The following is a 20952-nucleotide window of genomic DNA, read 5'->3' on the forward strand; positions in this document are numbered from 1 at the left end:
TGGCTTTTTTGGACACGCCGAGATCCCTAGGGACATAAACAAGTAAAAAATGCCGACTTGAAAATTTTGTCATTTTTGGCCAAAAACAGTGGGCTTACCCCTTACAAAAAAGTCGATTTTTTAACGAAATACAAATATTGTTTTAAAAGCTTCGAATCAAATCAGTGTGTCCGAAAATGACCCATGAGATACTTTTTAGGCCTCCCAAGAGAGCAGGGACAAACAAATAGCCCACAAAAAATGAAGTCAAGGTGAAAGTGAAACAGAAAACTCTTTTCACGGCGTTATTTGCACTTGAAAATGATTTCAAATGGCCTTTTTTGACACGCCGGGATCCCTAGGGACATAAACAAGTAAAAAATGCTGACTTCAAAACTTGGTCATTTTTGGGTAAAAGCAATGGGTTTCCCCCTTAGAAAAAAGTCGATTTTTGCACAAAATACAAATATTGTTTTAAAAGCTTCCAATCGAATCGGTGTGTCTGAAAATGACCCGTGAGATACTTTTTAGGCCTCCCAAAGGGGAAGGGACAAAGAAATAGCCCACAAATGATGAAGTCAGGGTGAAAGTTAAACAAAAAATTCTTTGTCAGGGCGTTATTTGCACTTAAAAAATGATTCCCAATGGATTGCTTTGACACGCTGATATCCCTAGGGACATAAACAAGTAAAAAATGCCGACTTGAAAGTTTGGTCATTTTTGGCCAAAAACCATGGGCTTACCCCTTAGAAAAAAGTTGATTTTTGGACGAAATACAAATATTGTTTTAAAAGCTTCCAATCGAATCAGTGTGTCCGAAAATGACCCTTGAGAAACTTTTTAGGTCTCCCAAGGTAGCAGGAACAAAGAAATAGCCCACAAAAGATAAAGTCCGGGTGAGCGTTAAACAGAAAACTCTTTGTCAGGACGTTATTTGCACTTAAAAATGATTCCCAATGGATGTTTTTGACACCCCAAGATCCCTAGGAACATAAAAAAGTAAAAAATACCGTCTTGAAAACGTGCTCATTTTGGCCAAAAACCATGGGCTTACCCCTTAGAAAAAAGTCGATTTTTGGACGAAATATAGATATTGTTTTAAAAGCTTTTAATCGCATCAGTGTGTCCGAAAATGACCCTTAAGACACTTTTTAAGGCCTCCCAAGGGAGCAGGGAGAAAAAAATAGCCTACAAAAGATGAAGTCAGGGTGAGTGTTAAGCAGAAAACTCTTTGTGACGGCGTTATTTGCACTTAAAAATGATTCCCAATGGATTTTTTTGACACGCCGACATCCCTAGGGACATAAACAAGTGAAAAATGCCGACTTGAAAATTTAGTCATTTTTGGCCAAAAACCATGGGCTTACCCCTTAAAAACAAGTGATTTTTTGACGAAATACAAATATTGTTTTAAAAGCTTTCAATCGAATCAGTGTGTCCGAAAATGACCCTTAAGACACTTTTTAGGCCTCCCAAGGGAGCAGGGACAAAGAAATAGTCCACAAAGGATGAAGTCAGGCTGAGTGTTAAACAGAAAACTCTTTGTCACGGCGTTATTTGCACTTAAAATTGATTCCCATTGAATTTTTTGACGCGCAAAAATCCCTCGAGACATAAACAAATGAAGAATGGCGACTTGAAAATTTGGTCATTTTTGGCAAAAAACCGTGAAAAAAGTCGATTTTTGGACGAAATACAAATATTGTTTTAAAAGCTTTCAATCAAATCAGTGTGTCCGAAAGTGACTCTTTAGACACTTTTTAGGCCTTTCAAGGAAGCAGGGACAAAGAAATAGCCCACAAAAGATGAAGTCAGGGTGAGAGTTAAAAAGAAAATTCTTTGTCAGGGCGTTGTTTGCACTTAAAAATGATTCCCAATGGCTTTTTTTGACACGCCGAGATCACTAGGGAGAAAAAGAAGTAAAAAATGCCGACTTAAAAATTTGATCATTTTTGGCCAAAAACGATGGGCTTACCCCTTAAAGTGCACATGAAATGAATTTCTAATGCCATTTTTTTTTTCGCTGATGTCAAAATTGGTGTTTTAAGAAATACTTCGACAAAAAATAATGTGCTTTAAGAAGCGGGAACATATTTTAAAACGCCGCGAAAGTCGGGCCTCTCACGCCAAAATTTTAGACAAGGACCTGGGTTCGAGTCGAGAGTTGTGACGTCATTGGTGTGTATTTCATCGTGTGCGTCACTCGTTTTCCAAGAATCTCTGTGTGCTGCTTTGCAAGAATTTGAAGGGGTTCTGCTTATTGAAAATGGCGGAAAACGAGCAAGATTATAGTTCAAGCACGTCCGAAGACGATGTGGATTCCGTGCAAAGTCTGGATGAAGATGAAGAGTCAGTGCCGGACCAAATAGCTCCGTACGAAGGCGAACCTTTGGCAAGTTCTGATGACAATGGCGAAGGACTTGACGAGGAAGACGAAGGAGATGAAGATGGGCTGACTGCTTCTATTCTAGAACGAAGATTTGAAAAAACCGTACCAGTCAGTTCTTGGTAAGTACTAATTCCGTTATTTTGTTCACCGAAAACCTTTATTAGCAAGGTTAAAAGACGATTTGTAGTCAGTGGCGAAATGAAATGTTCGAACCAAATTGAAATGTCAGTGTTGAACTACCGTTTTTCTTAGCGTAATCTCAATTTCTTTGAACCAACACAGACCATGTAAATAGATTCACATTGCAATTACAGGTGTACTTGTGGACTGTGTAGCGACTCGACGCTTGTATCAGCACGCGAGTTTAGATGCTGCAGAGAAGTGGATTGTGCTCGTGGGAAGCTGACTTTCGATGGCAGCATAGAACGGATATCGTGCGTGACGGAGCACGAGGATTTTCTCGCACTTACCAACACCACTGTCCTCAAACAGGTGGCGCCATTATTAAGAGACAAGAATGGTAAAACTTACCGTCGACGAGGTGGAACTTCGGAAAACGAGTGAGTAGTTATTCCAGGCTTTGAATATCCCTACTTTCAGCTACATCATAACATGTGTATTTTTTTAGGTTCATGTATGGCCCAGATTGTTAGCAAACAGTTCCGTAAATGTGTACGTTGCCTGTTTTACTGACAAATATATGGCAGCGCACCATGGAGAGCTTACTTAGTTTAATAATATTGTGAGTTGATGTAACAGTGGCATGTAATTTTCTTTGGTTTGAATTTTTGCATGTGTCAGGATTATGTTAATCCACACAGGTTCAATGTTAAACAAGATGCCCCTCTAATGGCATTACACGGAATACTTAATGTAGCCCCCTCCCTCGTGATATATGCGCCGATAATAGATTTTGATTGGGCTGTTTTTGTTCGAGACAATCAGAACAATAAATCCCTTCTGGGAGAGGGTAGAATTTAATCAAGGTTTAATGAATAAATCAAATAATGATTTGACGTCACAACAGGAAGGGATGAGTGGGTCCCCTCTCTCGTGATATGTGCCGAATAATAGATTTTGATTGGCCTGCTTTTGTTGAAGACAATCAGAACAATACATCCCCACTAGGGGAGGACATATTTTAATGCATAAATTAATTTGTCGATTTGTGACTACGACGAAGAAAAAAAAAAGATACCCGACCGAAACCTAGACACGTCATGCCCTGCGGGCATTCCGTGTAATTATACCATCAGCGGCTGTTTGAAAGTCAATGCTGCCACTTGAATTGGAACTGAAAATATTCCATAATACAATATAACAGATAACACAACTTGATTTATTGTTTTGACACATCCATTGCTGAAACCTCACAGATTGCGGTTGTGTAATGTCTTCATGTAATTGTACATACTAGCAAAGCCCAAATAAAACAGAGTCAATGCAGGTAGTTGCGATTCTTTAGCACATTATAAATTTATGTGAATATCAGATGGGAAGTTGTATTCAGACTCCGCAGTACTACATAAGTCTCCTTTGCTTCACGCCAGGTTGTGTCAGCGCAAAATGTTCATTTTTTATTTCTTATACTTAGTTTCTTTATTTACGGCAGGTTTCTCAGAGCCACAGCCTACCGATGGCTTGTCCGTTGGATCTTCAGTTACTTGGGATGGGATAATAGCAGGCCACTGCCAGCATGTGTTTATCACAATATCAGAACCAGATATCATACACACCACTCAACTGGATATGCATCAGCTGAAGAAAGAAACTAGGCAAACCTGCCTCTTTTGCATTGATCAATATAACTTCAGCTGCATTTCTTCACTGATGAATATCCACTTGACTTGTTATTTGGTATGTACCTGGTTTTTATATTGTGATAAACACACTCAAGTGCTGACTCTTTTGACTTTTGACACTTGGAGTGACTAAGACCTTTGTTCCACACACTCAGACAAACTTAGGTAGTCTTTTTGACCAGTTCCTTTAGTTGTGCTTTGAAGTTATTTGTTTACATTTATTTATCACTTACATGTATGTAGACAATTTTTCACAAAATTTCAAAGTGAAAAGCAGCCACAACAAACATCCAAGACATTCTATAACAACAAAAATGTTGCAAATTTACTGTATGTGGCAAACAATGGTTGTTCAGTCGTTTCTGGTAAGAATGCACCATTAAGCTATAGAAATTGTACATACTTCTCAGCCCTGTTTTTGGAAAAAAAATATGACAAGTTCACAGTAATCAATTGTTTGAAGTCTCTTGTGTTGCTGCGGGTACAGGGCACTTATTGCGAGGATGTCCCCTCATGGGTTGGTGGCATTTACGACAAGAGGGAGCCCTTTTCTTTGCAGGTGGTTCCACAGGCACATTAGATGGCTCAGTAGCTGTCGGTTGTTGAGCCCCACTAGTAGTCTCCATTGAATTTTGCTCTGCCTCTAAACAATATAACAAAAACATGTTAGCCACCAGGGACCTAACATTTTTAGTTTCTTGGTGGTGGTGGGTAGGAGAATGAGAGGGGTATGGGGTATTAATTGGGTATAAAAGTAGGGCATCTCTAACTGAATAAGGACAATGATATATATTCAGTTCACCTGGGGGAAATAACTGTGTCCAAGTTCTCTTCCTGCTTTCTTTGTTCTTTATCGCCTCATCCTTACTCGCCCTCTCTGGAAACTGACGATTCATGGGAGGTGGGACCTGCTCTTGATATTTGGTGGTCATGTCTGAAAGATCCTTCAAAGGCAAACTGAATAGAAGCTTACGGATGTCATCAACATACCCTACAAAATATATTTAATAACATTGATACAATTGAAAAATAATGAATTACCTACCCCCACCCACCAACCAAATTAACACATAACTATTTACATACCATAGGTTGGTTGAACTGCAACCTCTCGCACCACTTCTTCCCCCAGTTTAAATTTTGGGTATGACACCTTGAAGTAGGGCTTACCATCTTTGTCTTTTTGGGTCTCCCTTTTGACATTTTCATTGAAGTGCAGGCTGGCTAAAATGTGCCTGGAAGAGATATGCAGTGATACATGTAATTCCTCCTTATATATTTGGTTTTTTTTGGGAGGGGGCAGGGGGAGGAAAGGGAAGGTGAATGATCTAGGGGAAACGAAGGTGTTACTACTGAACTTTCATGCCTACACCTGTACATGCACCTCTACTTAGCAGGGTGCTAGTCAAGGTGAAATTATCTTAAAAGTGTACTTGTGAAAAATAGATAAGAAATGAATAATAATAATAATAATAATTATTATTATTATTATTATTATTATTATTATTATTAATTTATGAATGAATGAAATTTCTTGATCCTTGCAGTGTTTCTGTAAACTTTATCAGAAATCTAAACAAAACCTGCTTTAGATGATACACTTTAGCCCCACTGCTAAGGTCAAGATGCCATTTAAGGTTGTGCAGAGGAGAGCACTACATTTACATGACCACGATAATTTGCATGGTTTTCTCTAAGAGCAGAAGCTAAACAACCTGGGGTTGAAAGGAGATGGCAAAGTAACAAATATTACCTGCAAAAAGATCCTAGCCAAGAGAAGTGGATCATCTTAGGGTGCCAGTAATTTAGTGTTGCATGGTACCCTTCAAGACAGCTTGTCTGTGTGTCTGCAGACAACTTCTTTATGTCTCCAAGAAGTTGTTTACTGTTCAGGATGTTTGACACCTTGTCATAAGCTTTTGTACCTGAAAATTAAAACAGTGAAGCAATTATCAAATTGGAAACTTTTACATTGAAATGAAAGCACACAACATTACCTATCTTAATCCATTTCCTTGGAGCAATCTCGTCATGCGCACACTCTCTAAACAGTGCATCTGGATGGTCCTTGTGTTTATTGCTGAGGTGACGCATGAATGACTTCCACTTAGCCAAAATCAGATTTTGAAAGCCTTGTACGGTTGTCGTTACGCACCAGTATAAATGGTTCCTCACACCTTTCATCCATTCTTTGATTCTCTCGCACCCCTTTTCATTACTAGCCTTCAGCAATTTCTTATTTATTGATCTGGCCACGTGCCAGATGTCAAAGAAATGAGATGTTTGGGGCTGGAACTCTCTGATCCACTTAGCGATGCCCCTATGGCGATCAGAGACGAATGTAGCAACAGTCAGTCCCATCCTTTGCAAGAAATTGAAGCAACGTTTTGCCCCCTCTAATTCCATGGCATTACTGCTCCCAGTTTCATTGGCCTAAAGAAAAGGAATGGAAAAAAAGGGAAAAGATAATAAAAGGTAATTTACAACATTCACTACCAACAGGGAACTCTTTTCTGATGATATATATATTTTGGAAGCGTTTTCCACTTCAAACATGGTCTATTGGGAAAACAGGGTCTGAACTTCCTGGTGAATATTGTTTCATTATACTTCCCGTTCAGAGTTGCTGCTAGCCTCTGTTTCAATATGAGACTAAGTACAGAACCTTAGATAAAAAAGTGAGTTGTTATTAATTTACAAATAAAACTAATTTTCATATCAAAAGTTTTTCAATTGTCCTCATAATGAAACAGAGGCCAAACTCAACTCAGACACAGCATCCTCTGTGAAATGTTTCCCAAGTTCTGCTGGTTCTGCCCCCACCCTCCCACTCGAAACACACACCCACCCACCACCAGATTTGAGCAAGTGAATTTGGAAAACATGCATCTGCCAACATATATTTAAACTCATAAAATAAATTGTTATACTCCACTTTTTACCTGTAAAAGTTCAAAATGGACAATTTTCATAATTGTCGAGCAAAACATAGTGTAGGCTCCATATTTTGCATTGTGCCCCATGGAGTCATATCTCCCATCACCGCACCACACAACATCACTTGCTGTCTTGAGTTGAGTGATTAAGTTACCCCGGTATGTCTCCCAGTGATAGAGAATGGCAGGGAAAACAAACTTCTTCTGATGTAAAAAGTAAGTACGGGTGCTGTAGGCAGAGAGGCCCATATGCCGGAACACCAAAAGGACCTTGCTTATAGACGCACCAGCAAGTAGGACTGCAAAACTCAGAAGGACATTTCCAACAGGATACCTCCCCAGGACTGGATGGTATGGCTGACTTCTCCAGGTGTATGGCTTTCCTTCACAATGTTTGCAGTGCTGAAGCACAGTAACCATAGTCCCAGTCTGCTTCATTTCAACCTTCGGCTTGCCTACTTTGCAGCGAAAGCAGAACATTGAAAATAAGCTCAGAAGCATACTGTAAAAAACCAAGAACTTTGGTTCAGTCTCCACAGGTGTGTTGGTCTCCACCCTTTTAGCAAAAAATAAAAAAATAGAGTAATAATAATTTCACAAATACAGCAAGCTATAGTGGACGTGTGTAGACAATAACATTTTTTTTCACAACTCCACAACTATGCAAGTTTGTTGTTGTTACTTACAATAAATGTATTTATTGTGATAATTTTCAAGTTGTTAAAATGGCATTCAAGTGAATATAAACCGAAATGCACAACAATATCAAGTGAAATACAGTGCTGACCAACCTCAGTTTTCTTTCTTTTTCATCATCATCGTTGTCACTGTGGGAAATATCTTCCTCCAGTGAAGCCCAGTCGGGATCAGCCTCATCATCTGTGTCTGTTCCAGTGGAAACAAGATGGCCTTCTTCATGTCTGTATGGTTGTCCAGAACCAATTTCTTCATGGTGATCGTCATCATCACTATCATCATCCTCCGAGCTATCAGTTCTTTCCACAATTTGTGCCTAATCAGACAAGGAAGAGAATTACATGTAAAAAAGGTATTTCGTAAAAGACCAAATTAAAAGGAAAAAAATGAAATAATACTAGTAGGCTACGATAACATGTTCTAGTAATACATGAGTTATATAGGTTACATCTTCTCCAGGCAAGTGAATAGCCATTTTATATTCATAATTTAGGTACTTACAAATAATATTCACGGAAACAACGTAATATTTAATAAAAAGACAAACCGCACGAAAAAACAGAAGTAAAGGAGTGTGAAAGATGAGTCACGACCGAACGATCGATGATAGACATAGATTACGATATGCATTGTTATTACAAATTGCTGTAGTTGTCGTTGTTGATACAAGCCGCAATACTCACGCATTTCAGTTCTTCTTTTAGCTCGCGATTCCTCTTGCGTAAGTACGCGTTTTCTTTTTGAAGACGTCTACTTTTTTTGGAGAGACGTGAGCATTTGCTGCACGATGGCGGACTCGGTGGTCTTTCGGCTCCGACAGGAGTTTCAGTGATGTGATACTCAGTGGGCTGTTGTTCGATGTCATCAGGACAAGTTGGGTCAGGATTTTGTTCCTGCGGTGCGCTTTCCACATCTTGAGCCGTGGAAGATAAATCAGATAAAGATGCCGTAGTAGTCAACAACTCTCTAAGGAACTAGATTCAAAAGAATAATTTTCAGATTGAGCCTTACACGGATCATGGAACAATTTGAATGTTCTATTGGAACTTCTCACATTAATAAACATGAGAGTTTTATATGCGGTACACTCACCATTCTTCGATCTCGATCTGTTGTTTCTGGTTGATCTGCTGGTTTCAGCGCAACATCAATCGTGGGAATAGATCCTTTATATATGTGGTGACTTCCAGATAAAACCTCGTCTGGGTCCAACAGATCGATCCTCCGTGTAAAGCACTCGGGAGCGAAATGCACCGAACATAGATGAGACGAGTTAGTGGGCTTGAAATCCGGACGGTGTTTGTGAACAAATTTCACCCACTGTCGTCTTGTGACCTCATCTAACGGGAACTTATGCATAGATACACCGGGAGTTGCATTTGTATTAGTGCAACTCACTAAACCGGGGCCGCCTGCCGCACAAGACTTTCCAGGTAATCGCTTTTTTTTCTTTTCTGCCATGTTTTGCTGCACGTGCATACACACCAATGACGTCACTCACACCTTTTTGACCGCGCGTGAAATGTCGCAAATTTCAGGCCTCGGAGGGAAATTTCAAACCACTAAAAATAATGGATTTTCTTCGCGCCAAAGCGGGAAACGAATGAAAATGAAGTTTAAGGAAGATAGGCAATATAAAAACGCAAAAAAGTGTGACAGTACAATTTCGTTTCATGTGCACTTTAAAAAAAATGGATTTTTGACGAAATACAAATATTGTTTGAAAAGCTTCAATTCGAATCAGTGTGTCCGAAAATGACCGTTGAGATACTTTTTAGGTCTACAAAGGGAGCAGGGACAAAGAAATAGCCCACAAAAGATAAAGTCAGGGTAAGAATTAAACAGAGGATTCTTTGTCAGGACGTTATTTGCACTTAAAAATGATTCCCAATGGATTTTTTTGACACCCCAAGATCCCTAGGAACATAAAAAAGTAAAAAATGCCGACTTGAAAACGTGCTCATTTTGGCCAAAAACCATCGGCTTACCCCTTAGAAAAAAGTTGATTTTTGGACGAAATACAAATATTGTTTTAAAAGCTTCCAATCGAATCAGTGTGTCCGAAAATGACACTTGAGAAACTTTTTAGGCCTCCCAAGGGAGCAGGAACAAAGAAATAGCCCACAAAAGATAAAGTCCGGGTGAGCGTTAAACAGAAAATTCTTTGTCAGGACGTTATTTGCACTTAAAAATGATTCCCAATGGATATTTTTGACACCCCAAGATCCCTAGGAACATTAAAAAGTAAAAAATGCCGTCTTGAAAACGTGCTCATTTTGGCCAAAAACCATGGGCTTACCCCTTAGAAAAGAGTCGATTTTTGGACGAAATACAGATATTGTTTTAAAAGCTTTTAATCGCATCAGTGTGTCCGAAAATGACCCTTAAGACACTTTTTAAGGCCTCCCAAGGGAGCAGGGACAAAACAATAGCCTATAAAAGATGAAGTCAGGGTGAGTGTTAAACAGAAAACTCTTTGTCACGGCGTTATTTGCACTTAAAAATGATTCCCAATGCATTTTTTTGACACGCCGACATCCCTAGGGACATAAACAAGTGAAAAATGCCGACTTGAAAATTTAGTCATTTTTGGCCAAAAACCATGGGCTTACCCCTTAAAAACAAGTGATTTTTTAACGAAATACAAATATTGTTTTAAAAGCTTTCAATCGAATCAGTGTGTCCGAAAATGACCCTTAAGACACTTTTTAGGCCTCCCAAGGGAGCAGGGACAAAGAAATAGTCCACAAAGGATGAAGTCAGGGTGAGAGAAAAAAAGAAAATTCCTTGTCAGGGCGTTATTTGCACTTAAAAATTATTCCTAATGCAATTTTTTTTACACGTCGAGATCCCTAGGGACATAAACAAGTGAAAAATGCCGACTTTAAAATTTGGTCATTATTGGCCAAAAACCATGGGCTTACCCCTTAGAAACAAGTGATTTCTAGAGAAAATACAAATATTGTTTTAAAAACATCCAATCGAATCAGTGTGTCCGAAAATGACCCTTGAGACACTTTTGAGGCCTCCCAAGGAGCAGGGACAAAAAAATAGCTCACAAAAGATGAAGTCAGGGTGAGGGTTAAAGAGAAAATTCTTTGTCAGGGCGTTATTTCCACTTAAAAATGATCCCCAATGGATTTTTTTCACACGCCAAGATTCCTAGGCACATAAAGAAGTTAAAAATGCCGACTTGACAATTTGGTCATTTTGGGCCAAAAACAATGAGTTTACCCCTTAGAAAAAAGTCGATTTTTAGACGAAATACAAATATTGTTTTAGAAGCTTCCAATCAAATCAGTGTGTCCGAAAATGACTTTTGCGACATTTTTTAGGCTTCTTAAGGGAGCAGGGACAAAGAAATAGCCCACACAAAATGAAGTGAGGGTGAGAGTTAAACAGAAAATTCTTTGTCAGGGCGTTATTTCCACTTAAAAATGATTCCCAATGGCTTTTTTTGACACGCCGAAATCCCTAGGGACAAAAAGAAGTGAAAAATGCCGACTTAAAAATTTGGTCATTTTTGGCCAAAAACAATGAGTTTACCTCTTAGAAAAAAGTCGATTTTTGGACGAAATACAAATATTGTTTTAGACGCTTCCAATCAAATCAGTGTGTCCAAAAATGACTTTTGCGACATTTTTTAGGCTTCTTAAGGGAGCAGGGACAAAGAAATAGCCCACACAAAATGAAGTGAGGGTGAGAGTTAAACAGAAAATTCTTTGTCAGGGCGTTATTTCCACTTAAAAATGATTCCCAATGGATTTTTTTGACACGCTAAGATTCCTGGGCACATAAATAAGGGAAAAATGCCGACTTGACAATTTGGTCATTTTTGGCCAAAAACAATGAGTTTACCCCTTAGAAAAAAGTCGATTTTTGGACGAAATACAAATAGTTTTAGAAGCTTCCCATCAAATCAGTGTGTCCAAAAATGACTTTTGTGACATTTTTTAGGCTTCCCAAGGGAGCAGGGACAAAGAAATAGCCCACACAAAATGAAGTGAGGGTGAGAGTTAAACAGAAAATTCTTTGTCAGGGCGTTATTTCCACTTAAAAATGATTCGCAATGGATTTTTTTGATACGCCAAGATTCCTGGGCACATAAATAAGTGAAAAATGCCGACTTGACAATTTGGTCATTTTTAGCCAAAAACCCTTGCAAAAAAATCGATTTTTGGACGAAATACAAATAGTTTTAGAAGCTTCCCATCAAATCAGTGTGTCCGAAAATGACTTTTGCGACATTTTTTAGGCTTCCCAAGGGAGCAGGGACAAAGAAATAGCCCACACAAAATGAAGTGAGGGTGAGAGTTAAACAGAAAATTCTTTGTCAGGGCGTTATTTCCACTTAAAAATGATTCGCAATGGATTTTTTTGATACGCCAAGATTCCTGGGCACATAAATAAGTAAAAAATGCCGACTTGACAATTTGGTCATTTTTGGGCAAAAACAATGAGTTTACCCCTTAGAAAAAAGTCGATTTTGTGACGAAATACAAATATTGTTTTAAAAGCTTCCAATCGAATCAGTGAGTCCAAAAATGACCCTTGAGACACCTTTTAGACCTCCCAAGGGAGCAGAGACAAAGAAATAGCCTACAAAAGATGAAGTCGGGGTGGGAGTTTAACAGAACATTCTTTGTCAGGCTGTTATTTGCACTTAAAAATGATTCGCAATGGATTCTTTTGACACGCCGAGATTCCTAAAGACATAAACAAGTGAAAAATGCTGACTTGAAAATTTAGTCATTTTTGGCCAAAAGCAATGGGCTTACCCCTTAGAAAAAAGTGATTTTTGGACAAAATACAAATATTGTTTTAAAAGCTTCCAATGGAATCAGTGTGTCTGAAAATGACCTGTAACATACCTTTTAGGCCTCCCAAGGGGGAAAGGACAAAGAAATAGCCCACAAAAGATGAAGTCAGGGTGAGAGTTAAAAAGAAAATTCTTTGTCAGGGCGTTATTTGCACTTAAAAATGATTCCCAATGGCTTTTTTTGACACGCCGACATCCCTAGGGACATAAACAAGTGAAAAATGCCGACTTGAAAATTTAGTCATTTTTGGCCAAAAACCATGGGCTTACCCCTTAAAAACAAGTGATTTTTTAACGAAATACAAATATTGTTTTAAAAGTTTTCAATCGAATCAGTGTGTCCGAAAATGACCCTTAAGACACTTTTTAGGCCTCCCAAGGGAGCAGGGACAAAGAAATAGTCCACAAAGGATGAAGTCAGGGTGAGAGAAAAACAGAAAATTCCTTGTCAGGGCGTTATTTGCACTTAAAAATTATTCCTAATGCAATTTTTTTTACACGTCGAGATCCCTAGGGACATAAACAAGTGAAAAATGCCGACTTTAAAATTTGGTCATTATTGGCCAAAAACCATGGGCTTACCCCTTAGAAACAAGTGATTTCTAGAGAAAATACAAATATTGTTTTAAAAACATCCAATCGAATCAGTGTGTCCGAAAATGACCCTTGAGACACTTTTGAGGCCTCCCAAGGAGCAGGGACAAAAAAATAGCTCACAAAAGATGAAGTCAGGGTGAGGGTTAAAGAGAAAATTCTTTGTCAGGGCGTTATTTCCACTTAAAAATGATCCCCAATGGATTTTTTTGACACGCCAAGATTCCTAGGCACATAAAGAAGTTAAAAATGCCGACTTGACAATTTGGTCATTTTGGGCCAAAAACAATGAGTTTACCCCTTAGAAAAAAGTCGATTTTTAGACGAAATACAAATATTGTTTTAGAAGCTTCCAATCAAATCAGTGTGTCCGAAAATGACTTTTGCGACATTTTTTAGGCTTCTTAAGGGAGCAGGGACAAAGAAATAGCCCACACAAAATGAAGTCAGGGTGAGAGTTAAACAGAAAATTCTTTGTCAGGGCGTTATTTCCACTTAAAAATGATTCCCAATGGCTTTTTTTGACACGCCGAAATCCCTAGGGACAAAAAGAAGTGAAAAATGCCGACTTAAAAATTTGGTCATTTTTGGCCAAAAACAATGAGTTTACCTCTTAGAAAAAAGTCGATTTTTGGACGAAATACAAATATTGTTTTAGACGCTTCCAATCAAATCAGTGTGTCCAAAAATGACTTTTGCGACATTTTTTAGGCTTCTTAAGGGAGCAGGGACAAAGAAATAGCCCACACAAAATGAAGTGAGGGTGAGAGTTAAACAGAAAATTCTTTGTCAGGGCGTTATTTCCACTTAAAAATGATTCCCAATGGATTTTTTTGACACGCTAAGATTCCTGGGCACATAAATAAGGGAAAAATGCCGACTTGACAATTTGGTCATTTTTGGCCAAAAACAATGAGTTTACCCCTTAGAAAAAAGTCGATTTTGTGACGAAATACAAATATTGTTTTAAAAGCTTCCAATCGAATCAGTGAGTCCAAAAATGACCCTTGAGACACCTTTTAGACCTCCCAAGGGAGCAGAGACAAAGAAATAGCCTACAAAAGATGAAGTCGGGGTGGGAGTTTAACAGAACATTCTTTGTCAGGCTGTTATTTGCACTTAAAAATGATTCGCAATGGATTCTTTTGACACGCCGAGATTCCTAAAGACATAAACAAGTGAAAAATGCTGACTTGAAAATTTAGTCATTTTTGGCCAAAAGCAATGGGCTTACCCCTTAGAAAAAAGTGATTTTTGGACAAAATACAAATATTGTTTTAAAAGCTTCCAATGGAATCAGTGTGTCTGAAAATGACCTGTAACATACCTTTTAGGCCTCCCAAGGGGGAAAGGACAAAGAAATAGCCCACAAAAGATGAAGTCAGGGTGAGAGTTAAAAAGAAAATTCTTTGTCAGGGCGTTATTTGCACTTAAAAATGATTCCCAATGGCTTTTTTTGACACGCCGACATCCCTAGGGACATAAACAAGTGAAAAATGCCGACTTGAAAATTTAGTCATTTTTGGCCAAAAACCATGGGCTTACCCCTTAAAAACAAGTGATTTTTTAACGAAATACAAATATTGTTTTAAAAGTTTTCAATCGAATCAGTGTGTCCGAAAATGACCCTTAAGACACTTTTTAGGCCTCCCAAGGGAGCAGGGACAAAGAAATAGTCCACAAAGGATGAAGTCAGGGTGAGAGAAAAACAGAAAATTCCTTGTCAGGGCGTTATTTGCACTTAAAAATTATTCCTAATGCAATTTTTTTTACACGTCGAGATCCCTAGGGACATAAACAAGTGAAAAATGCCGACTTTAAAATTTGGTCATTATTGGCCAAAAACCATGGGCTTACCCCTTAGAAACAAGTGATTTCTAGAGAAAATACAAATATTGTTTTAAAAACATCCAATCGAATCAGTGTGTCCGAAAATGACCCTTGAGACACTTTTGAGGCCTCCCAAGGAGCAGGGACAAAAAAATAGCTCACAAAAGATGAAGTCAGGGTGAGGGTTAAAGAGAAAATTCTTTGTCAGGGCGTTATTTCCACTTAAAAATGATCCCCAATGGATTTTTTTGACACGCCAAGATTCCTAGGCACATAAAGAAGTTAAAAATGCCGACTTGACAATTTGGTCATTTTGGGCCAAAAACAATGAGTTTACCCCTTAGAAAAAAGTCGATTTTTAGACGAAATACAAATATTGTTTTAGAAGCTTCCAATCAAATCAGTGTGTCCGAAAATGACTTTTGCGACATTTTTTAGGCTTCTTAAGGGAGCAGGGACAAAGAAATAGCCCACACAAAATGAAGTGAGGGTGAGAGTTAAACAGAAAATTCTTTGTCAGGGCGTTATTTCCACTTAAAAATGATTCCCAATGGATTTTTTTGACACGCTAAGATTCCTGGGCACATAAATAAGGGAAAAATGCCGACTTGACAATTTGGTCATTTTTGGCCAAAAACAATGAGTTTACCCCTTAGAAAAAAGTCGATTTTTGGACGAAATACAAATAGTTTTAGAAGCTTCCCATCAAATCAGTGTGTCCAAAAATGACTTTTGCGACATTTTTTAGGCTTCCCAAGGGAGCAGGGACAAAGAAATAGCCCACACAAAATGAAGTGAGGGTGAGAGTTAAACAGAAAATTCTTTGTCAGGGCGTTATTTCCACTTAAAAATGATTCGCAATGGATTTTTTTGATACGCCAAGATTCCTGGGCACATAAATAAGTGAAAAATGCCGACTTGACAATTTGGTCATTTTTAGCCAAAAACCCTTGCAAAAAAATCGATTTTTGGACGAAATACAAATAGTTTTAGAAGCTTCCCATCAAATCAGTGTGTCCGAAAATGACTTTTGCGACATTTTTTAGGCTTCCCAAGGGAGCAGGGACAAAGAAATAGCCCACACAAAATGAAGTGAGGGTGAGAGTTAAACAGAAAATTCTTTGTCAGGGCGTTATTTCCACTTAAAAATGATTCGCAATGGATTTTTTTGATACGCCAAGATTCCTGGGCACATAAATAAGTAAAAAATGCCGACTTGACAATTTGGTCATTTTTGGGCAAAAACAATGAGTTTACCCCTTAGAAAAAAGTCGATTTTGTGACGAAATACAAATATTGTTTTAAAAGCTTCCAATCGAATCAGTGAGTCCAAAAATGACCCTTGAGACACCTTTTAGACCTCCCAAGGGAGCAGAGACAAAGAAATAGCCTACAAAAGATGAAGTCGGGGTGGGAGTTTAACAGAACATTCTTTGTCAGGCTGTTATTTGCACTTAAAAATGATTCGCAATGGATTCTTTTGACACGCCGAGATTCCTAAAGACATAAACAAGTGAAAAATGCTGACTTGAAAATTTAGTCATTTTTGGCCAAAAGCAATGGGCTTACCCCTTAGAAAAAAGTGATTTTTGGACAAAATACAAATATTGTTTTAAAAGCTTCCAATGGAATCAGTGTGTCTGAAAATGACCTGTAACATACCTTTTAGGCCTCCCAAGGGGGAAAGGACAAAGAAATAGCCCACAAAAGATGAAGTCAGGGTGAGAGTTAAAAAGAAAATTCTTTGTCAGGGCGTTATTTGCACTTAAAAATGATTCCCAATGGCTTTTTTTGACACGCCGACATCCCTAGGGACATAAACAAGTGAAAAATGCCGACTTGAAAATTTAGTCATTTTTGGCCAAAAACCATGGGCTTACCCCTTAAAAACAAGTGATTTTTTAACGAAATACAAATATTGTTTTAAAAGTTTTCAATCGAATCAGTGTGTCCGAAAATGACCCTTAAGACACTTTTTAGGCCTCCCAAGGGAGCAGGGACAAAGAAATAGTCCACAAAGGATGAAGTCAGGGTGAGAGAAAAACAGAAAATTCCTTGTCAGGGCGTTATTTGCACTTAAAAATTATTCCTAATGCAATTTTTTTTACACGTCGAGATCCCTAGGGACATAAACAAGTGAAAAATGCCGACTTTAAAATTTGGTCATTATTGGCCAAAAACCATGGGCTTACCCCTTAGAAACAAGTGATTTCTAGAGAAAATACAAATATTGTTTTAAAAACATCCAATCGAATCAGTGTGTCCGAAAATGACCCTTGAGACACTTTTGAGGCCTCCCAAGGAGCAGGGACAAAAAAATAGCTCACAAAAGATGAAGTCAGGGTGAGGGTTAAAGAGAAAATTCTTTGTCAGGGCGTTATTTCCACTTAAAAATGATCCCCAATGGATTTTTTTGACACGCCAAGATTCCTAGGCACATAAAGAAGTTAAAAATGCCGACTTGACAATTTGGTCATTTTGGGCCAAAAACAATGAGTTTACCCCTTAGAAAAAAGTCGATTTTTAGACGAAATACAAATATTGTTTTAGAAGCTTCCAATCAAATCAGTGTGTCCGAAAATGACTTTTGCGACATTTTTTAGGCTTCTTAAGGGAGCAGGGACAAAGAAATAGCCCACACAAAATGAAGTCAGGGTGAGAGTTAAACAGAAAATTCTTTGTCAGGGCGTTATTTCCACTTAAAAATGATTCCCAATGGCTTTTTTTGACACGCCGAAATCCCTAGGGACAAAAAGAAGTGAAAAATGCCGACTTAAAAATTTGGTCATTTTTGGCCAAAAACAATGAGTTTACCTCTTAGAAAAAAGTCGATTTTTGGACGAAATACAAATATTGTTTTAGACGCTTCCAATCAAATCAGTGTGTCCAAAAATGACTTTTGCGACATTTTTTAGGCTTCTTAAGGGAGCAGGGACAAAGAAATAGCCCACACAAAATGAAGTGAGGGTGAGAGTTAAACAGAAAATTCTTTGTCAGGGCGTTATTTCCACTTAAAAATGATTCCCAATGGATTTTTTTGACACGCTAAGATTCCTGGGCACATAAATAAGGGAAAAATGCCGACTTGACAATTTGGTCATTTTTGGCCAAAAACAATGAGTTTACCCCTTAGAAAAAAGTCGATTTTTGGACGAAATACAAATAGTTTTAGAAGCTTCCCATCAAATCAGTGTGTCCAAAAATGACTTTTGCGACATTTTTTAGGCTTCCCAAGGGAGCAGGGACAAAGAAATAGCCCACACAAAATGAAGTGAGGGTGAGAGTTAAACAGAAAATTCTTTGTCAGGGCGTTATTTCCACTTAAAAATGATTCGCAATGGATTTTTTTGATACGCCAAGATTCCTGGGCACATAAATAAGTGAAAAATGCCGACTTGACAATTTGGTCATTTTTAGCCAAAAACCCTTGCAAAAAAATCGATTTTTGGACGAAATACAAATATTGTTTTAGACGCTTCCAATCAAATCAGTGTGTCCAAAAATGACTTTTGCGACATTTTTTAGGCTTCTTAAGGGAGCAGGGACAAAGAAATAGCCCACACAAAATGAAGTGAGGGTGAGAGTTAAACAGAAAATTCTTTGTCAGGGCGTTATTTCCACTTAAAAATGATTCCCAATGGATTTTTTTGACACGCTAAGATTCCTGGGCACATAAATAAGGGAAAAATGCCGACTTGACAATTTGGTCATTTTTGGCCAAAAACAATGAGTTTACCCCTTAGAAAAAAGTCGATTTTTGGACGAAATACAAATAGTTTTAGAAGCTTCCCATCAAATCAGTGTGTCCAAAAATGACTTTTGCGACATTTTTTAGGCTTCCCAAGGGAGCAGGGACAAAGAAATAGCCCACACAAAATGAAGTGAGGGTGAGAGTTAAACAGAAAATTCTTTGTCAGGGCGTTATTTCCACTTAAAAATGATTCGCAATGGATTTTTTTGATACGCCAAGATTCCTGGGCACATAAATAAGTGAAAAATGCCGACTTGACAATTTGGTCATTTTTAGCCAAAAACCCTTGCAAAAAAATCGATTTTTGGACGAAATACAAATAGTTTTAGAAGCTTCCCATCAAATCAGTGTGTCCGAAAATGACTTTTGCGACATTTTTTAGGCTTCCCAAGGGAGCAGGGACAAAGAAATAGCCCACACAAAATGAAGTGAGGGTGAGAGTTAAACAGAAAATTCTTTGTCAGGGCGTTATTTCCACTTAAAAATGATTCGCAATGGATTTTTTTGATACGCCAAGATTCCTGGGCACATAAATAAGTAAAAAATGCCGACTTGACAATTTGGTCATTTTTGGGCAAAAACAATGAGTTTACCCCTTAGAAAAAAGTCGATTTTGTGACGAAATACAAATATTGTTTTAAAAGCTTCCAATCGAATCAGTGAGTCCAAAAATGACCCTTGAGACACCTTTTAGACCTCCCAAGGGAGCAGAGACAAAGAAATAGCCTACAAAAGATGAAGTCGGGGTGGGAGTTTAACAGAACATTCTTTGTCAGGCTGTTATTTGCACTTAAAAATGATTCGCAATGGATTCTTTTGACACGCCGAGATTCCTAAAGACATAAACAAGTGAAAAATGCTGACTTGAAAATTTAGTCATTTTTGGCCAAAAGCAATGGGCTTACCCCTTAGAAAAAAGTGATTTTTGGACAAAATACAAATATTGTTTTAAAAGCTTCCAATGGAATCAGTGTGTCTGAAAATGACCTGTAACATACCTTTTAGGCCTCCCAAGGGGGAAAGGACAAAGAAATAGCCCACAAAAGATGAAGTCAGGGTGAGAGTTAAAAAGAAAATTCTTTGTCAGGGCGTTATTTGCACTTAAAAATGATTCCCAATGGCTTTTTTTGACACGCCGACATCCCTAGGGACATAAACAAGTGAAAAATGCCGACTTGAAAATTTAGTCATTTTTGGCCAAAAACCATGGGCTTACCCCTTAAAAACAAGTGATTTTTTAACGAAATACAAATATTGTTTTAAAAGTTTTCAATCGAATCAGTGTGTCCGAAAATGACCCTTAAGACACTTTTTAGGCCTCCCAAGGGAGCAGGGACAAAGAAATAGTCCACAAAGGATGAAGTCAGGGTGAGAGAAAAACAGAAAATTCCTTGTCAGGGCGTTATTTGCACTTAAAAATTATTCCTAATGCAATTTTTTTTACACGTCGAGATCCCTAGGGACATAAACAAGTGAAAAATGCCGACTTTAAAATTTGGTCATTATTGGCCAAAAACCATGGGCTTACCCCTTAGAAACAAGTGATTTCTAGAGAAAATACAAATATTGTTTTAAAAACATCCAATCGAATCAGTGTGTCCGAAAATGACCCTTGAGACACTTTTGAGGCCTCCCAAGGAGCAGGGACAAAAAAATAGCTCACAAAAGATGAAGTCAGGGTGAGGGTTAAAGAGAAAATTCTTTGTCAGGGCGTTATTTCCACTTAAAAATGATCCCCAATGGATTTTTTTGACACGCCAAGATTCCTAGGCACATAAAGAAGTTAAAAATGCCGACTTGACAATTTGGTCATTTTGGGCCAAAAACAATGAGTTTACCCCTTAGAAAAAAGTCGATTTTTAGACGAAATACAAATATTGTTTTAGAAGCTTCCAATCAAATCAGTGTGTCCGAAAATGACTTTTGCGACATTTTTTAGGCTTCTTAAGGGAGCAGGGACAAAGAAATAGCCCACACAAAATGAAGTCAGGGTGAGAGTTAAACAGAAAATTCTTTGTCAGGGCGTTATTTCCACTTAAAAATGATTCCCAATGGCTTTTTTTGACACGCCGAAATCCCTAGGGACAAAAAGAAGTGAAAAATGCCGACTTAAAAATTTGGTCATTTTTGGCCAAAAACAATGAGTTTACCTCTTA

General features: G+C 38.1%; 2 protein-coding genes and 1 long non-coding RNA gene across 3 annotated transcripts in view; 2 read left to right on the top strand and 1 right to left on the bottom strand.

The window, feature by feature from the left end:
* The window catches only part of LOC146485371 (uncharacterized), a 61921-nt gene that overhangs the window by 31704 nt on the left and 9265 nt on the right, over nucleotides 1-20952 (top strand). The gene's annotated exons all lie outside the window — the stretch shown is intronic.
* On the top strand, nucleotides 1988-4589 carry LOC146485372 (uncharacterized). Its single transcript, XM_085103326.1, has 3 exons — nucleotides 1988-2487; nucleotides 2683-2928; nucleotides 3981-4589. The coding sequence occupies exons 1-3, from the start codon at nucleotides 2246-2248 to the stop codon at nucleotides 4141-4143; spliced, it is 651 nt and encodes a 216-aa protein (XP_084959452.1). The 5' UTR covers nucleotides 1988-2245; the 3' UTR covers nucleotides 4144-4589.
* LOC146485373 (uncharacterized) lies at nucleotides 4465-9482 on the bottom strand. The gene is made up of 9 exons (XM_085103325.1): nucleotides 8895-9482; nucleotides 8486-8776; nucleotides 7898-8118; nucleotides 7113-7662; nucleotides 6168-6603; nucleotides 5924-6095; nucleotides 5257-5405; nucleotides 4973-5161; nucleotides 4465-4813 (listed from the first exon to the last, which is right to left on the bottom strand). The coding sequence occupies exons 1-9, from the start codon at nucleotides 9279-9281 to the stop codon at nucleotides 4620-4622; spliced, it is 2589 nt and encodes an 862-aa protein (XP_084959451.1). The 5' UTR covers nucleotides 9282-9482; the 3' UTR covers nucleotides 4465-4619.

This window comes from Pavona decussata, unplaced genomic scaffold (genome assembly GCF_977016875.1).
Source record: "Pavona decussata unplaced genomic scaffold, jaPavDecu1.1 SCAFFOLD_26, whole genome shotgun sequence".
In the NCBI taxonomy this organism is placed as follows: domain Eukaryota; kingdom Metazoa; phylum Cnidaria; class Anthozoa; order Scleractinia; family Agariciidae; genus Pavona; species Pavona decussata.

What these genes read in the sequence shown, in the direction of transcription:
- LOC146485372 (XM_085103326.1), top strand. Translation starts at nt 2,246, where the DNA reads ATGGCGGAAAACGAGCAAGATTATAGTTCAAGCACGTCCGAAGACGAT. An exon ending in ACCGTACCAGTCAGTTCTTG is followed by an intron (nt 2,488 to 2,682) that starts GTAAGTACTAAT and finishes TTGCAATTACAG; the next exon opens with GTGTACTTGTGGACTGTGTA. An exon ending in GGTGGAACTTCGGAAAACGA is followed by an intron (nt 2,929 to 3,980) that starts GTGAGTAGTTAT and finishes TATTTACGGCAG; the next exon opens with GTTTCTCAGAGCCACAGCCT.
- LOC146485373 (XM_085103325.1), bottom strand. Translation starts at nt 9,281, where the DNA reads ATGCACGTGCAGCAAAACATGGCAGAAAAGAAAAAAAAGCGATTACCT. An exon ending in TAAAAGAAGAACTGAAATGC is followed by an intron (nt 8,119 to 8,485) that starts GTGAGTATTGCG and finishes TTGTCTGATTAG; the next exon opens with GCACAAATTGTGGAAAGAAC. An exon ending in AAGGAAATGGATTAAGATAG is followed by an intron (nt 6,096 to 6,167) that starts GTAATGTTGTGT and finishes TTTAATTTTCAG; the next exon opens with GTACAAAAGCTTATGACAAG.